Source organism: Pan troglodytes, chromosome 10 (assembly GCF_028858775.2).
Source record: "Pan troglodytes isolate AG18354 chromosome 10, NHGRI_mPanTro3-v2.0_pri, whole genome shotgun sequence".
NCBI lineage: Eukaryota > Metazoa > Chordata > Mammalia > Primates > Hominidae > Pan > Pan troglodytes.
Window position 1 is genome coordinate 19,376,813 of NC_072408.2, and position 16,802 is coordinate 19,393,614.

At 38.6% G+C, this 16,802-nt stretch overlaps 1 protein-coding gene across 5 annotated transcripts in view; it reads right to left on the bottom strand.

Moving 5' to 3' along the window:
* LRP6 (LDL receptor related protein 6) overlaps nucleotides 1–16,802 on the bottom strand; it is a 150,027-nt gene that overhangs the window by 111,670 nt on the left and 21,555 nt on the right. For 4 of the 5 annotated variants that reach the window (XR_673283.5, XM_024347693.3, XM_001152103.7 and 1 more), the window contains exon 2: nucleotides 15,627–16,020. The exons of the other annotated variant lie outside the window; for it this stretch is intronic. Coding sequence is in view for 3 of the 4 variants with exons in the window: in XM_024347693.3 (XP_024203461.1) it covers nucleotides 15,627–16,020 (394 nt within the window). In the remaining variant the exon portion in view is untranslated. The remainder of the gene's footprint in view (nucleotides 1–15,626; nucleotides 16,021–16,802) is intronic. 5 annotated transcript variants of the gene reach the window in all.

Consider the following 16,802-nt stretch of genomic DNA (forward strand, 5'->3'; position numbering starts at 1 on the left):
TGCCTCCTGTCACATCAGTGGCAGCATTAGTCTCAGTAGTGCGAACCTTATTGTGAACAGCGCATGCAACGGATCTAGGTTGCACACCTCCATTTGTGCATCTAATGCCTGATCTGAGGTGGCACAGTTTCATCCAGAAACCATCCCACCCACCCCGCTACTGCCCAGTGCCTGTGGAAAAACTGTCTTCCACAGAACCAGTCCCTGGTGCCAAAAAGTTTAGGGACCACTGCTCTAGGGAAAGCAGAAAATGGCAATAGGCCCCAGCGAGCTAGGAAAGAGGCATTCATTGCATTCAAGCATGCAGCACTGAAGCTAACCCAAGAGGAGTGGTAGCTACTGAGGCTTGCTCAGAGGACATGGTACAGGGATGTGATGCAGGAAAAGTCCTGAGGGAAAAAAACATTCTCAAGATCTGCTAGGATATGACACAAACATTTTCTATTATGAGGAAAATGAAGAATATCGGCCCGGCACAACAGTTCACACCTGTAATCCCAGCACTTTGGGAGGCCAAGGCAGGTGGATCACCTGAGGTTGGGAGTTCGAGACCAGCCTGACCAACATGGAGAATCCTCGTCTCTACTAAAAACACAAAATTAGCCTGGCATGGTGGCACATGCCTGTAATCCCAGCTACTTGGGAGGCTGAGGCAGGAGAATCGCTTGAATCCGCAAGGCGGAGGTTGCTGTGAGCCGAGATCATGCCATTGCACTCCAGCCTGGGCAAAAGAAGTGAAACTCCGTTTCAAAAGAAGAAGAAGAATATCTCACACTGAGACTTGAAAATCTCTCCCTTAATTCAGCCATTTAAAAATTAAACTGTGACATAAACTCCTTGACTACTTCATTTTATTTTAGACTCTTTCAAAAAATAAATAATAATTGCTGTGCAAATATTAAGGAGCAGGTTTGGTTGTTTTGTTTTTGTATTTAATCTACCTTAGAATCTACCTTAGAAACCTGTAGACACATAAAAGCACTTAACAATGAAGTTGCTTAATTCAACTAGCTGTGTAATATATTCTGCAAGGGCTTTTATCAGCAACATATTTTAAAGCCAATTTTAGTATGCTTTGGGAAACAGAAAGTGTGTGATAAATATCTCCCTTGGCTTCTCAAAAGCCAGGCTATAGGCTTATATAGAAGAAATCTCACTTCTGCAGTAATCTTTACTAACTCTGGTTATGTAATCTATTTGGCCTCTAATTTATTTTGGCCTCAATTAGCTTTATTTTGGCTTTGAATTAAGAGAGAATGAACATATGTACTTGATAATGATTAAATAAATATATGTGGTCACAGCTCCACTTTGCAATAGTATACACATCTGCTATTCATCCAAAAATCATGAAAACCAGGACCAGGCTGTTATATGCTGTTCATTAGCGTCCACACAAATGTAATTTTATTGCTGTGTCTGGTCTCATATTCATTTGTAATGCTTTCTGGAAAATAATTTTTAAATGGAGTGAAAGGTAGAAGATGAGCTTCATTTTAACTGGGAGGGAAGTAAAGCAAGTAAACATATATTAAGTTTTCAAGATGTCACAATTTCTTATGCCAGGAAAATAAAAATATCTCAAACTGATAATAAGACTAGACACACAAGCCATTTTATACAAATTTACTTTATACATTTTTATTACAATCCAAAGCATTTAATTTATTTAATTAGGTAAGGATAAAACAACAAATCTTCCAAAATATTCACAAGCCCTAATTTGGTATGTATACTCAATCTGAATTCGGCTTCCCATAATGAAAATGTTCAGTTTCAATAAATCTAGACTAAAGGGATGAAATTTCACCCTTTACAAGATGTAATTACATACACAGGTGACTAATTAAGACATTGAGACTTGAGCTATAAAAACTAAGTGACCCAGATCTATACTAGATCATAAATCATGTCATGATCCTTGAAGTTACTTATATAATCCTACCCATAATTAAAATAAGTCATTAATATACATATTAGCAAGTATGAATAATCCTCAACTATCATGCACATGGTACATGAAAGAATAGACAATATCTTAAAACATGTAAGTCAGAGTTTCTATTCTGGTAATATGGTAAAAAGACAACCAGAAAATACTTCTTTTACAAAACATCTAGAACTAGTGGTGAATCTTTTTATTTGATTTGTACATATACACAAAATAAAATATACAAACACCCCTTTAAATGTAGAACTTATCAAGAAAGTAGGAGAAATCTCCTGAGACCAAAAATGAACAGGAAAGTAAAAAGCAGTACATGGCCAGGCGCAGTGGCTCATGCCTGTAATCCCAGCACTTTGGGAAGCCAAGGTGGGCAGATCACAAGGTCAGGAGTTCGAGACCAGCCTGGCCAATACGGTAAAACCCCATCTCTACTAAAAATACAAAAATTAGCCGGGTGTGATGGCAGGCGCCTGTAGTCCCAGCTACTTGGGAGGCTGAGGCAGGAGAATGGCTTGAACCTGGGTGGCGGAGGTTGCAGCGAGCCGAGATCGTGACACTGCACTCTAGCCTGGATGACAGAGCAAGACTCCATCTCAAAAAAAAAAAAAAAAAAAAAAAAGCAGTACATGTTTGACCTGATGCTATGACGACCCTGGATTTTCTGATTTCAGAAACTGAGAAACTTCTGTTCCAATGACAAGCCAGAGAAGATCTTGGCACACAAGACACAGTGTTAGAAGTAAGATTCCTGCACAAAGCATGGACTCTCAAAGAACAATGAAGTAGAAAGATCTGCCCACTGGCAGACGGACACAGGAAGCCTTTTTTGTCTTGCCCTAGGCTCTGAAAAGGTAGGAAAGATCACCAAAGATTTCATAATCATAAGACTGCCCCAAAATAGGTTTAGAGTTTGATTTATTCTATCCACATAGTACAGAAATTCCCAACTTCAAAAATTAAATATAAAAAATGACTTCTGCTTGAATAAGGCAATGATAACATTTGATAACTCATTTACCAAAACTCAAACTAAGCCGGGCACAGTGGCTCATGCCTGTAGTCCCAGAAGTTTTTAGATCAGCCCAGGAAACGGTTTTTTTTGTTTTGGTTTTTTTGTTTAAACAACAACAAAAAAACCTCATGCTGAGCAGCGCAGTGGCTCATGCCTGTAAGCCCAACACTTTGGGAGGCTGAGGTGGGCAGATCACTTGAGCCCAGGAATTCAAGTCCATCCTGAGCAACATGGTGAAACCCCATCTCTACAAAAGATACGAAAATTAGCCGGATGTGGTGGCACACACCTACAGTCCTAGCTACTTAGGAAGCTGAGATGGGAGGATTGCTTGAGCTTGGGAGGCAAAGGTTGCAGTGAGCTGAGACTGCGCCACTGACGGAGTGAGACCCTGCCTCAAAAACAAAAACAAAAACAAAACTCAAACTTCACACTTGAGATCTGTGCAATTTACTGTATATAAATTATACTTTAAATAGTTAAGTGGTCGGCTGGGCACGGTGGCTCACGACTGTAATCCCAGCACTTTAGGAGACCAAGGAGGGCAGATCACGAGGTCAGGAGATCAAGACCATCCTGGCTAACATGGTGAAACCCTGTCTCTACTAAAAAATACAAAAAATTAGCCGGGCATGGTGGCGGGTGCCTGTAGTCCCAGCTTATTGGGAGGCTGAGGCAGAAGAGTGTCGAGAACCCAGGAGGCAGAGCCTGCAGTGAGCCGAGATCGTGCCACTGCACTCCAGCCTGGGCGACAGAGTGAGACGCTGTCTCAAAAAAAAAAAAAAAAAAAAAATTAAGTGGTCACTGGAAACACTTCCAGTGAACTTGGCAAAAGCAACCCAAAATCTCTCTGGAGGAATATGCCTCCAAGTCACTCAGAATTCTCAAGGACAGCCTCTCTGAAGATCTGTTCACAGTCCAAAACTATATAAAACACTCGAGGAAACATTTAACCTTAAGCAAGAATCCAGCAGGTGTAAAAAAAAAAACAGAAGTAGATTTTTAAGAACTTCAGAAAACTGAACAACTTGATAGAGATTATAAATATTTAAATGATGAAAACACATAAAAGATGGAATAAAACATATGACACAAGAAAAGACATCATCAAACAATAACATATCTCTAATAAGAAAATACAAGAAGCAATCCTCAGTGCATGCTAAAATAATCAATAGATGAGTGGTTAATAAGGAACTAGGTATTTGGCAAAATACAAAAGGATCATCCCACAAATAACTTAAGGACACAAGAGGAAAGGGCTCAACTTACAAATAAAGATAGTAACTTTCAGGCACTAGAGTCAAAAACCAAATATTATAACAAAAGATGCACCTAACATCCCAACTGCTCAGAAAATCTGACCATCTGAACCTACTGAATAATCTTAGCAACACTACAATGTAGGACAACTTCTGATGTGACAAATACAAAGTACTCAGTACTACCTATGAGGCATTCATGTCAAAATGTTAAATCTGTCTCTAATCAAGTCTTCAAATCTCATTTTTCTTTCCAAGTAACACAGGGGGATAAAAATAAATCAAATACCACAATAATTTGTTAGAAAAAAAAAACTGCCTGGGTGCGGTGGCTCATGCTTGTAATCCCAGCACTTTGGGAGGCCAAGGTGGGTGGATCACAAGGTCAGGAGATCGAGACCATACTGGCTAATGCGGTGAAACCCCGCCTCTACTAAAAATACAAAAAAATTCGCCGGGCATGGTGGTGGGTGCCTATAGTCCCAGCTACTCGAGAGGCTGAGACAGGAGAATGGCGTGAACCCGGGAGGCGGAGGTTGCAGTGAGCCAAGATCATGCCACTGCACTCCAGCCTGGGCAACAGAGTGAGACTCCATCTCAAAAAAATAAATGAATGAATGAATGAAAATAAAAAATCTGGGATATTCTACAGGACAGCTGACCCAGTCTTTTCAATTAAGTCAACAAGGTGAGAGATAAAAAGGGAAAGGGGGAGGACCAACTGAACTGCTCTAGAAAAACCACATGCAACTTGTAAACCAAATGTTTGGACTCTGATTTCAAACAAGCAACTATAAAGCAACATTTCTGAGACACAGATATCTGAGTATGAACAGACTAATTTATAACATTAAAGAATTGTTCATCGCAAGTTGTGTGAAAGACAGTGGCATTATGATTCTAGAAAAAATATTTTTTAGAGATGGAAAATAAAGTATTTACAAGTGAGATATCGATGTGTGAATCTGCTTTAAAATACCTCAGCTAATTAAAAAAAAAAAAAACAGCCTAAAAGCCTACACATAGAGAGTAGTTGAATAAACTATGGTACACTCACACAATGGTATACTATGCACTGGCAAAAAACAATGAGGAAGATCTCTATGAAATGATATGGAATGACATTCAAAATGTTAAGTTTTGGCCGGGCACGGTGGCTCATGCCTGTAATTCCGGCACTTTGGGAGGCCGAGGCAGGCGGATCACAAGGTCAGGAGTTTGAGACCAGCCTGACCAACATGGAGAAACTCCGTCTCTACTAAAAATACAAAATTAGCCAGACGTGGTGGTGAATGCATGTAGTCCCAGCTACTCGGGAGGCTGAGGCAGGAGAATTGCTTTAACCCAGGAGGTGGAGGTTACCGTGAGCCAAGATCGCACCATTACACTTCAGCGTGGGCAACAAGAGCGAAACTCCATCTCAAAAAAAAAAAAAATTAGCAAGGCATGATGGCACATGCCTGTAGTCCCAGCTACTTGAGAGGCTGAGGCCAAAGAATCACTTGAACCCGGAAGGCGGAGGTTGCAGTGAGCCCAGATCGTGCCACTACACTCCAGCCTGGGCGACAGAGTGAGACTCCGTCTCAAAAAAAAAAAGTTAAGTTTAAAAAGAACATGCAAAAGAGCATCTACTGTATGTTACTCTTTCATGTAAGAAAAGAAGATTATAAGAATATACACATTCACGGCTGGGCACGGTGGCTCATGCCTGTAATTCCAGCACTTTGAGAGGCTGAGGTGGGTGAATCAGCAGGTCAGGAGTTTGAGACCAGCCTGACCAACATGGTGAAACCCCGCCTCTACTAAAAATACAAAAATTAGCCGGGTGTGGTGGCGCACATCTGTTAATCCAGCTACTCAGGAGGCTGAGGCAGGAGAATCGCTTGAACCCAGGATGCAGAGGTTGCAATGGGCCAAGATGGTGCCACTGCACTCTGGGCGACAGAGAGAGACTACGTCTCAAAAAAAAAAAAAGAATATACGCATTCACATTCTGAGAATGGAGGTATAATAAAAGAAAAAAAAAAGAATATACACACGTATCAACTCATTTGTACATAAACAAATTCACAAGAAAAAAGCAGAAATTATTAAGACTAAGATACCTATAGAGAAGGGTGGGGAAAGACTGGAAAAAAGGGGGTAGGAGATGGGACTAGGATAGAAGGGATGGGGAAGAAGAACACTTTTCTGAGTATAAATTTTTGTATTATTTTTTACTGTTAGGAACATGTCAATTGTTTCACATAACACCAAAGTAAATTCGTTTCTCACAATGGTGGTATAGGCTAATGATTTTAAAACTCCCTTAATGTGTACACTAAGATGGGCAAATAAGAAAATCTATCATGATAATGAGAGCCAGGTTTCTCACTATCACAGAATAGAAGTAAATATCCCAAGTAAGAAAAGGGAGAAGACTACAATGATAATTTTGTGGTAGTAGACTGGAATTGGCGATAACATGAATTTGTTTTTACGTATAGCAAAGACACAGAACTAGGGGTATGTGTGTCTACATACATCATATATTTCCTAACTCTGTCCACTGAGAGGTACTAAACTAAATACAATAAAAGAAAATACAGCCGGGAGCAGTGGCTCACGCCTGTAATCTCACGCACTTTGGGAGGCCAAGGCAGGCGGATCACCTGAGGTTGGGAGTTCGAGATCAGCCTGACCAACATGCAGAAACCCCGTCTCTACTAAAAAAACAAAATTAGCCAGGCATGGTGGCGCATGCCTGTAATCCCAGCTACTCGGGAGGCTGAGGCAGGAGAATCACTTGAACCCGGGAGGTGGAGGTTGCAGTGAGCCGAGATCGCACCATTGCACTCCAGCCTGGGCAACAAGGACAAAACTCCGGCTCAAACAAAAAAAGAAAAAGAAAAAAGAAAATCCAGTAGCAAAGAGCATACCTAGTTTCCACATCTTCATTTCTAAATACCATTCTCTAATAAAAGGAGCCAGAACTCCTTGGAGAAATAGTTGATTCAAGGAGTGGAACAGAAAAAGGACACAATGAGTCTGGACTGCCTGGAGTCGCCAGAAAGTAAATAAGTACTTTAAAAACAATGAGGGCGGCTGGACGCGGTGGCTCACGCCTGTAATCCCAGCACTTTGGGAGGCCGAGGCGGGCGGATCACCAGGTCAGGAGATCGAGACCATCCGGGCTAACAGGTGTGAAACCCCGTCTCTACTGAAAAATGCAAAAAATTAGCCAGGCGTGGTGGCGGGTGCCTGTAGTCCCAGTCACTCGGGAGGCTGAGGCAGGAGAATGGCGTGAACCCGGGAGGCGGAGCTTGCAGTGAGCCGAGATCGCGCCACTGCACTCCAGCCTGGGCGACAGAGCAAGACTCCGTCTCAAAATAAACAAACAAACAAACAAACAAACAAACAATGAGGGCATGTACAAATGACTCAGGAACCAACTTGAAAGAGCTCCCAGTGGTCAAATCTGCAACAATTTGATCAAGAAAATCATGACAGTTTTGGATTATAACCTACAGGATAAAATAAATGCCCATGAATCCATACTAATTGTATCAGCAAAACACATTTCCTTCTCTCACAGGGTCAACATAACAGAACATTTCTGACACCAGATCGCTGGGCGGGGTGACGGGGGGGGTTCCCCACACCAAGCAATTCTACAACACCAGCTGGGGTGTCCTACAAGCCAGTTCAATTCTGACACTATCTATGTGAAGACAGCATCAGATCCCAGTAACGGGCTCGGTCCTAAAAGACTGCCCCCAGCACTGCAGGCACCCGTGCTTCTGACTGGCCAGCTATAAACTGGATGTTCCCACAATCCCCTCCTCAGGTTCAATCATTTGCTAAAGTAGCTCACAGAACTCCGGGAAACACTTTATTTATATTTATCAGTTTATTATAAAGGATATTACAAAGGATACAGATGAACAACCACATGGAAAAGATACATAGGGAGAGATCCAGAAGGGTCACGAGCACAGGAGATTCCATCCTAATGAAACATGAAAATGGATGTGTTCACCAACCCAGAAGCTCTCCAAAGCCCCATAATTCAGGGATTTTTTTTAGAGGCTTTTTATATAGGTATGACTGATTATTAGCTCTATTTCCAGTCCCTCTCCCCTGCCCAAGGATGTGAAGTGGAGCTGAAAGTTCCAAGCTTCTAATCATGGCTTGGTCTTTCTGGTGACCAGCCCCCATCCAGAAGCCTATCAAGAGTTGCCTCATTAGAACAAAAGATGTTCCTATCACCCAGGAAATTCCAAGGGATTAGGAGTTCCATGTCAGGCACTGGAATCAAAGACCAAATATTAGAACAAAAGATGCACCTAGCACCCCTACTGCTCAGGAAATTACAAGGGTTTTAGAAGCTCTGTGCCAAGAACCAGGGGACAGAGACCAAATATATTTTCACAATATCACACTAATATAAATAACTGAATAAATAAATGAGAGAGACAGGACAGCTCTACGTTAAGGTAGAAAGCTAATAATGCACACAGAAGGAATAATGGAACTAGAAAAATCGCTATTTGGCAAACAGCAAACATCACAGTAATAATTAACACAGGCAAAAACCATCAAGGAATGCTAAAATTTGTGGATAAAAGTATGATGAGAAACAGGATAATTGCACAGCCTCAAATATATATTGCAAGGGAAAAAATAGTAACTACAGTGAAAAAAAAACTAGCAGACAAAACCATAACCGAGTGATCAACTGTAACATCACCCAGTATCCACATAATGTGCCTGCTGACAGGATGCCCTGAGAAGGGCATAATACCACTTCTGTGGTATTCTTGCCAAAAATGTATAACTTTAATCAAATCACGAGAAACAGCAAATAGAGCCAAACTGAGGAACGTTCTACAAATGACTGGCCAATAATCTTCAAAAATGTCCAGGTTATGAACAACAAAGAAAGACTACCAAAACATCTCAGATTAGAAAAGGCCGAGGAGATAACTAAATGCAAAATGGTATCCTGGACCAGAGAAAGGACTAATGGGGAAAACGGAGAAATTCAAATATGGTCTACAGATTAGTTAACAGTATTCTATCAACATTAATTCCTAGTTAGATAACTGTTCTATGGTTATACAAAATGTCAACATTTAGGGAAGCTGGGTGAAAGTTACACCAGAGCTATGTACAATTTTTGCAACTTTTTTTCCAAGTCTAAAATTACTGATATACTGTTTTCTCTACTTTTATGTAGCTGAAATTTCTTCATAAGGGGGCACAAGGAACTTCTAAAAAAATTAAAATATAGTCACTGATATTAAAACCTCAATTAACATGTTAAACTGCAAAGTTAGGCACAGCTGAAGAAAGAATTTTGTTATCTAGATGGCAGGTACAAAAAAAAAAAAAACAAAGTGGCTCAGAGAAATAATGAGAGAGAAGATAAAAGAGCAAAATTAAGAGGAAAGGAACAGGGAATTAGAAAGGAACACATATCAAACAAGAGTTCCAAAGGAGACTAAGGAGAATGGAGGAAAATTAAGAAAAAAAATGGATAAGAATTCTCTAGAATTAACAAACGACAAAAATGCTTAGATTCTAGAAATATGAATCCTAACCAGGATAAATAAAAATATATCCACATCTAGACACAGGGTAGACAAAGCTGCAAAATACCAAAAATCAAGAGAAGCTTTTAAAAACCACAAAAATATTAAAAAAGATAAATGATAAATTACAATGCAATAGACTTAATCGTACCAACAATTAAAGCCATACACCCTCAAAGGTCTGAGTGAAAATAACTAATCACGTAGAATTCTATACTCAACTAATTATCATTTCAAGAATGAGGGCAAAATAAATACATTTTTAGACACAGACCAAGAGTTACTATTAACAGACGCTTATTGAAAGAAACACTGAAGGGCATACTTCAAACAAAAGGAAGCTGAATCCAAATGGATTAACTGGGATGCAAAAAGCAATGGTAAAATAAGAAATTGCTACACTGAGTAAACCTAAAAACATGAAACTTATTTTAAAAGGTCCTTTAAACAAAGCTACCATGTTCAATTTTTTAAAGTAATTCAACTCGTAAAAAAAACACAAAAAACAAAAAACAATGGCTTCAGTAAGATACCTTTCACAAAGAAAAAAAGCACTAAACACGGAATTCAAAAATTTCAACTAAGAATATAGCTCCCTCTCATTTATCTTGGTCAAAGGCCTTGGTTTCTTCATCCAAAGAAGGGAAGGAAGGCATTTAGCTAGAGGATCCTTAAGATTTCCTTCCAGTTCTAGGATTCAAGGGATAGAAAACAGACCTTCCCAATTTAACAGAACATCTTTCAAAACTATAAGTTGTTTACACCAAGATCCTTCATACACAGGGACAGTGCTTTAAAGCAAGATCCAGTCTAAAGCTTTAGATTTTAAATAATTGGCTATCTGCTTCTATGCAAAAGCCAACTGGAAACGGATATGATCTCAGAAAAAGAACAAAGAAAATAATGCACTTTTAAACTGTTCCATTTTTAAAGAGCTGATGGAGGAAGGAAAGGCACGGTCCAAGTGGTAGGACAACGGAAACAGTATAAAACTCAATAAGCTTAAGTGAAAATTTCTAAAAGAAATATAGCATCAATATCAATTGTTACAAAAATAAAAACAATCATATTTTATTCCTAGTTCACAAATTAGCTGACAAATCCCTCCTTCCAAAATCTTAAAGATTCATTGTAATTTCTGAAGAGTCATCAACTCTGGAATACATCGAAGGTAGACAAAATCCCCAAGTGCAGGCAGCCTATACTCATAAAGGTACCCTATTCTTTTTCTTCTTTTTTTTTTCATCTCCAGCCATACAGAGGAAGGTATCCTATTCTTTATAATCACCAAGTTTCAATCTTCTACTAAGGATGAATGAAAAGCTCAATGTTACAAGCAAAGAAAGCTTTTATTAAAAAGCAAAGCTATTAAAATACTGTGTTATGTAAAGGCATTCAGTTATACTACAACTACTCCCCTTCAAAATTCCTTCAATAAATGCTAGGAGATATGGAGCATAAAGAAGTAGACAATACAATTGAAACTTATTAATTTGAGACACGGTGATGGATATTACTTGATATGAAGAAACTAAAACTGGATGAGAGTTAAGATATTTAAAAAAAAAAAAAACCCTACATTAACATTTGAGAACACATGTACACACACACACAAAGAGACACACACCACGAGTTTGTTGTTTCTTAATTTCCAAGACCCTGATTCATATGCCATTCAAGCTAAACCCATAATCCAGATTTCCCGAAAAGATTAGTGGTTCTTCTAACACATCACTCTTATTTTTTAGATAATGATCTCAAAAAACCTCATCTCCAAACATATGTGAATCTATATAATCTGCCTAAATGTAACTGGCTACATTTTCCACTTTCCATACAAAAAGAATCTTTTTATGGCCGGGCACAGTGGCTCACGCCTGTAATGCCAGCACTTTGGGAGGCCGAGGTGGGCAGATCATGAGGTCAGGATATCGAGACCATCCTGGCTAACATGGCGAAACCCGTCTCTACTAAAAATACAAAAAATTAGCTAGGCAAAGTGGCAGGTGCCTGTAGTCCCAGCTACTCGGGAGGCTGAGGCAGGAAAACGGTGTGAACCCAGGAGGCGGAGCTTGCAGTGAGCCAAGATCGCGCCACTGCACTCCAGCCTGGGCAACAGAGTGAGACTCCATCTCAAAAATAAATAAATAAATAATAAATAAAAATACATACTTTTAAAATATAAATATCATTCAAAGCTGTTTAATATAAATTCACTTCAAATTGAATCATTAAAGTTTAACTTTATCAAAAAAATCTAAAATGATTTGGAATATGAAAGGATCCTAAACAAACGAACAAAACACCCTTAAACTTGACACAGGTCCTCAACATCACCAAGATTAGTACGGTTGCTTAGCATGGTAACTGTGGAATCAGACTGAGGGGCTCCAGCATTAGGAGCAGCCACATAGGAATCACCTCTACTCACTGTAACATAAGACAACTGTTTACTGTAACTCTGGTTGTTCATTTCTCTAACAATTTCATACACACATCTTCCCGTTGCTTAGTCTGAACTGTACACTGCTAGTCATTATTATAAGGAAAAAAAAAATCTCAGACTAATATAATAGAGGCCAAATTTAGAGAGAGGAATAAAAATCTTCCTTCAGTCTAGGCTAAATGGACTGATTACACAAAGAACTCCATACATCCGAAAGCACACAGATGTCTGCACTAGTTCCCAGGGCTCAAACAATACCAGTCATTCAATAGCTTTCCTTTTACGTAAGTTGCTATGAGAGAGCTCAATCAGCTCTTGTGAACCTCATAATCCAGGATCCTGGAACTCTGAAAAGTCTACATTTTTCCTCAGCACTGTTTTCATGTACTTTGTCTGGAACTCAAACTTCGTATTTCCCCCAAAAAATAAATCTGGAAATCATCTCTTCTGTTTGACAAATGATGTACTCTACCTATAATTACTTTTCAACTAAAACCACAATCCACGATACAAATCTAAGATCATTAACACTGAAAGATCATCTGATGAATATATTTTTCAGTGTAGGAGTTTAAAATATAATTTTAAATACGCTCTATCATTTGTACATATATCAAATGTATATATACCATTTGACCAGATTCTATTTGTTTCCAGTTGAGTCGTTTTTAAAATAACCATGACACAAAATGACTTCTCAAAATTAAAAGAAATTTTGAGAGGACTGTTAAAGCTGGGGAGGGGGGTTGAATTTACCCACTCTCTCTCCCCTACTCTCCCCTCCTCTGCCTCCCACATTAACCACACACATCAAAAATAATACAAAATATTTCACTGGGTGTTTGACCAAGCCTTTAGTCCACAGAAAGAGTTATTCTTCACTGAACCACCTTCAGAAGCTAAATAACACTACCTTCTACCTTCAAAGTAAATTGCTACTGATTCTTCCAATAATCTTTTTTATCAGCTAAGTCTTTGGTGAATTCTCACATTCAATAATGAGAAATAACAAGGATAAATTAAAGCCACAGAAACTCTAAAGTATTTTTTAATCAAATGGCAAAATTACTTCAGAAGATACTTATCAGACCTGCTACCCAGAAGTAAAGCTCATTAGTTTTGGGGAACAAAATGAAAATGATTAATTTACTCACTGAACTGTTAGATCCTGAAGAGTCAAGAGGAACTATATACATTCAGTTCCCTTTAATAATGTACTATCAGGTAATCATTAATCTCTTATAGAAATGATCAAGATCCCATTCCAAAATTTGGTAATGAAGCTCATAACAGCTCTTGTGCCCCTTCTAATTATTTTAACACTCTTCCTCTCTTCACATTCATGTTACATAATGCAAATAAACATGCTTTGAAGAAGAAAAAGTTGTCTCTCCCAAGTTTTCTGTCCTTAAACAGTAAAGATAAACCAAACCCCCTCTCTCCAACCAGAGTACAAAATGCAGAACTCTGAACATAATAACCATTTAACAGATATTTCATTAAATTTCAATCATCACCCTTACAGTGGTAAAATTGAACTTGTCAAGAAGAGGAGAAAAAAGAACTTTATCTTTTCACCACAGTATTCTTCCCTAATGACGACTACAAGCACCAAAATCCTATGTGTTCTACAAAGCAGTAACCTCAGAAACATTTCAACACCCTCTGAGCCTTACAAACTCTGTTAGCAAAACACAAACTCCATTTCTCAAAAATATCTATAAAGTTCTCAACAACCAAATTCTTTGATAACTACAGTTACATCTGAGACCTCCTCCTCAGGACATCCAATCGTTTTTCCTACGATCAGAGGCACTACAATATTTCCTGGTGCTTTAAGAGCACCATCTTGCTTCAACAAACACGTTTTAATTTCACTCTAAAAAATACATATTTGTATTTCCAGACATCTCCCTCTAAAATTTCCCTATACTACTGCCCACATTATCCTTTACAGTCAAATCAGTCTTCTCATTTTTCTACAACATGGCATCCTGTTCAACCTCTGTAACCAAATCAGGCCTGATATCAAGATAAAGAAGCACATATAAACCTTTCTTCCATTCTCCCCAAGTTCTCATTTATTATATAAAAAGAATTCACTCCTTTCTATAAGGGAAATGAGTTTTAAAGCATTCTAATACAGCTGAAAGCTAAAGAAAACAAAGTATTAAAATAGTACAGGTTATTTATCTTTGGATTTTAACCAAATATTAGTCATTTTAGGTTCATGTTCAGATAGTTATCTATACTTAGCCATGACAGACTAGCCATGACAATTTATTCAATAAAGAAATATCACAAAATGGTATATACTAATAGTAGAAATGAGACATAGTAACAGAGAAGCAATGTGAGGATACAGTTCACACTTTGAAATGAGATTTACTCAGAGCTTTAAGTTTTCCTTCTCATTAGAAAATAAACCTTTATTGCAAATATATGTTTAGCTAACTAGAAATGAGTTATTTAATAATTTTTATTTTTCATTCAATACTGACATTAAATAACGCTTCAGAGTGTAACAAAAAAACACTAGTATCACAATATCATTGTGTATATAATAAAAGGTATAAGATCTAGATTAGTCTATCTCATCTTGGGCTATCAAATACTTCTCATTTCATTCCTTCTTCTCTCTCTTTAAATTATCTTCTGATATCACAAAAAATAAATACAGAAGAAAACCCAAGAAATATAAACATGGCTATTAGAAACCCAAAACGATTTACAGAAACACTAAGAACACAACAGACTGGGCACAGTGGCTCACACCTGTAATCCCAGCACTTGGGGAGGCCAAGGCAGAGCGATTGATCACTTAAGCCCAGGGGTTCAAGACCAGCCTGGGCAACACAGTGAAATTCTGTCTCTACAAAAAAAAAATTTTTTGAGACAAAGTCTCACTCTGTTGCTCAGGCTGGAGTGCAGTGGTGCGATCTCAGCTCACTGCAACCTCTGCCTCCTGGGTTCAAGTGATTTTCGTGCCTCAGCCACCCGTCTAGCTAGGATTACAGATGTGCGCCACTACGCCCAGCTAACAAAAAATTTTTTTTAGCTAGCCAGGTGTGGTAGCGCACACCTAAAGTCCCAGCTACTTGGGAGGCTGAAATGGGAGGATCACTTCAGCCTGGGAGGCTGACAGTGCAGTGAGCTTTGATTGCACCACTGCACTACAGCCTGAGTGACAAAGCAAAAACCCTGTCAAAAATAATAATAACACAACGTAACTTTCCACATTCAAGTCTACTCAACAAAGAAGCCCAAAGAATCTAAAATTCCTGTTTTCGATCTTTCTTTTCTCATAGGGGTCAGGGTGGTGTATGTCAGTGGAGAAAAACCAAAAGGAGGTACGATGATCTTCGTACACTGTACAAAAACTTACCCACTTGAAGGATCTAAGGCAATAGCTCTGGGTTGATCCAACTCTTGCCAAAATAAAACTTTTCGTAAAGATCCATCTAAATTGGAAACTTCAATCCGATTAGTTTCAGAATCTGTCCAGTACAATTTTTCTCCAAGCCAATCACATGCCAGCCCATCGGGGGACAATAATCCAGAAACAACAACATTCTGCACACTCTCAGTTTTGTTAAATTCTGTTCGTTTAATGGCTTCTTCACTGACATCACTCCAGTATATCAAGCCATGACTAAACACAAAGTCCACCGCAGCTGCATCCTCCAAGCCTCCAACTACAATCGTAGCATTCTCTTTGCCATTTGTAGCATCAACCAATCGCAAGTCCCGTCTGTTTGCATAAAGCAACAAAGGGGCCGCTAGAACAAAAAAAGAAAAATATGTAAGTGAAAAGGAAGAAAACGTATTGGTTCTTACAAACTGGGTTTCAATCGGTATTAGTGAGCAAAGACTGTCGAAAATAAGAAAAGAATAAATAAATCATTAGGAGACCATCTAAACTTCACACACAAAATATTATTTTTGCAGCATTTAAAAAATAAGACATAGGAAATGGGGGGAACTATTTCCACCACGATAGTCTTTTCTTGTCAAAATAACTCAGATAAAATTTTAAAGCCTGGCTATACCAAGAATTGGCAATAATATGGAGCTACTGGAACACTCACACTCTACTGGGGTGAATGTAAAATGGTACAGCCACTTGGGAAAACAGTTTGGCAGTTTCCTAAAAGGTTAAACATACAACCTACTATACAATCCAAGGCAATAGCTAGATACTGCTTATTCCACATCTAGGTATTTACTCAAGAGAAACAAAAACATATGTCAATACAAAGACTTGTATGCAAATGCTCATACCAATTTATTTGTAATAACCCAAACTGGAATCAACCCAAATGTCATCAACAGACTAATGGATAAAAAACTGTGATACTGCCATACAACAGAAAATAATGAACCCTTTGTACATGAAAAATGGGTGGATCTCAAAATAATTCAGAATGAAAGAAGCCAGGCCAAAACAAAGGTATATATTGCATGACTCTCATCTATATAAACTTTTACAAAAGGCAAACTTTTGTAAAAACACAAAGCAGATCAATGGCTGTCTCAAAATAGGGAAAGAAGGTGCAAAAGA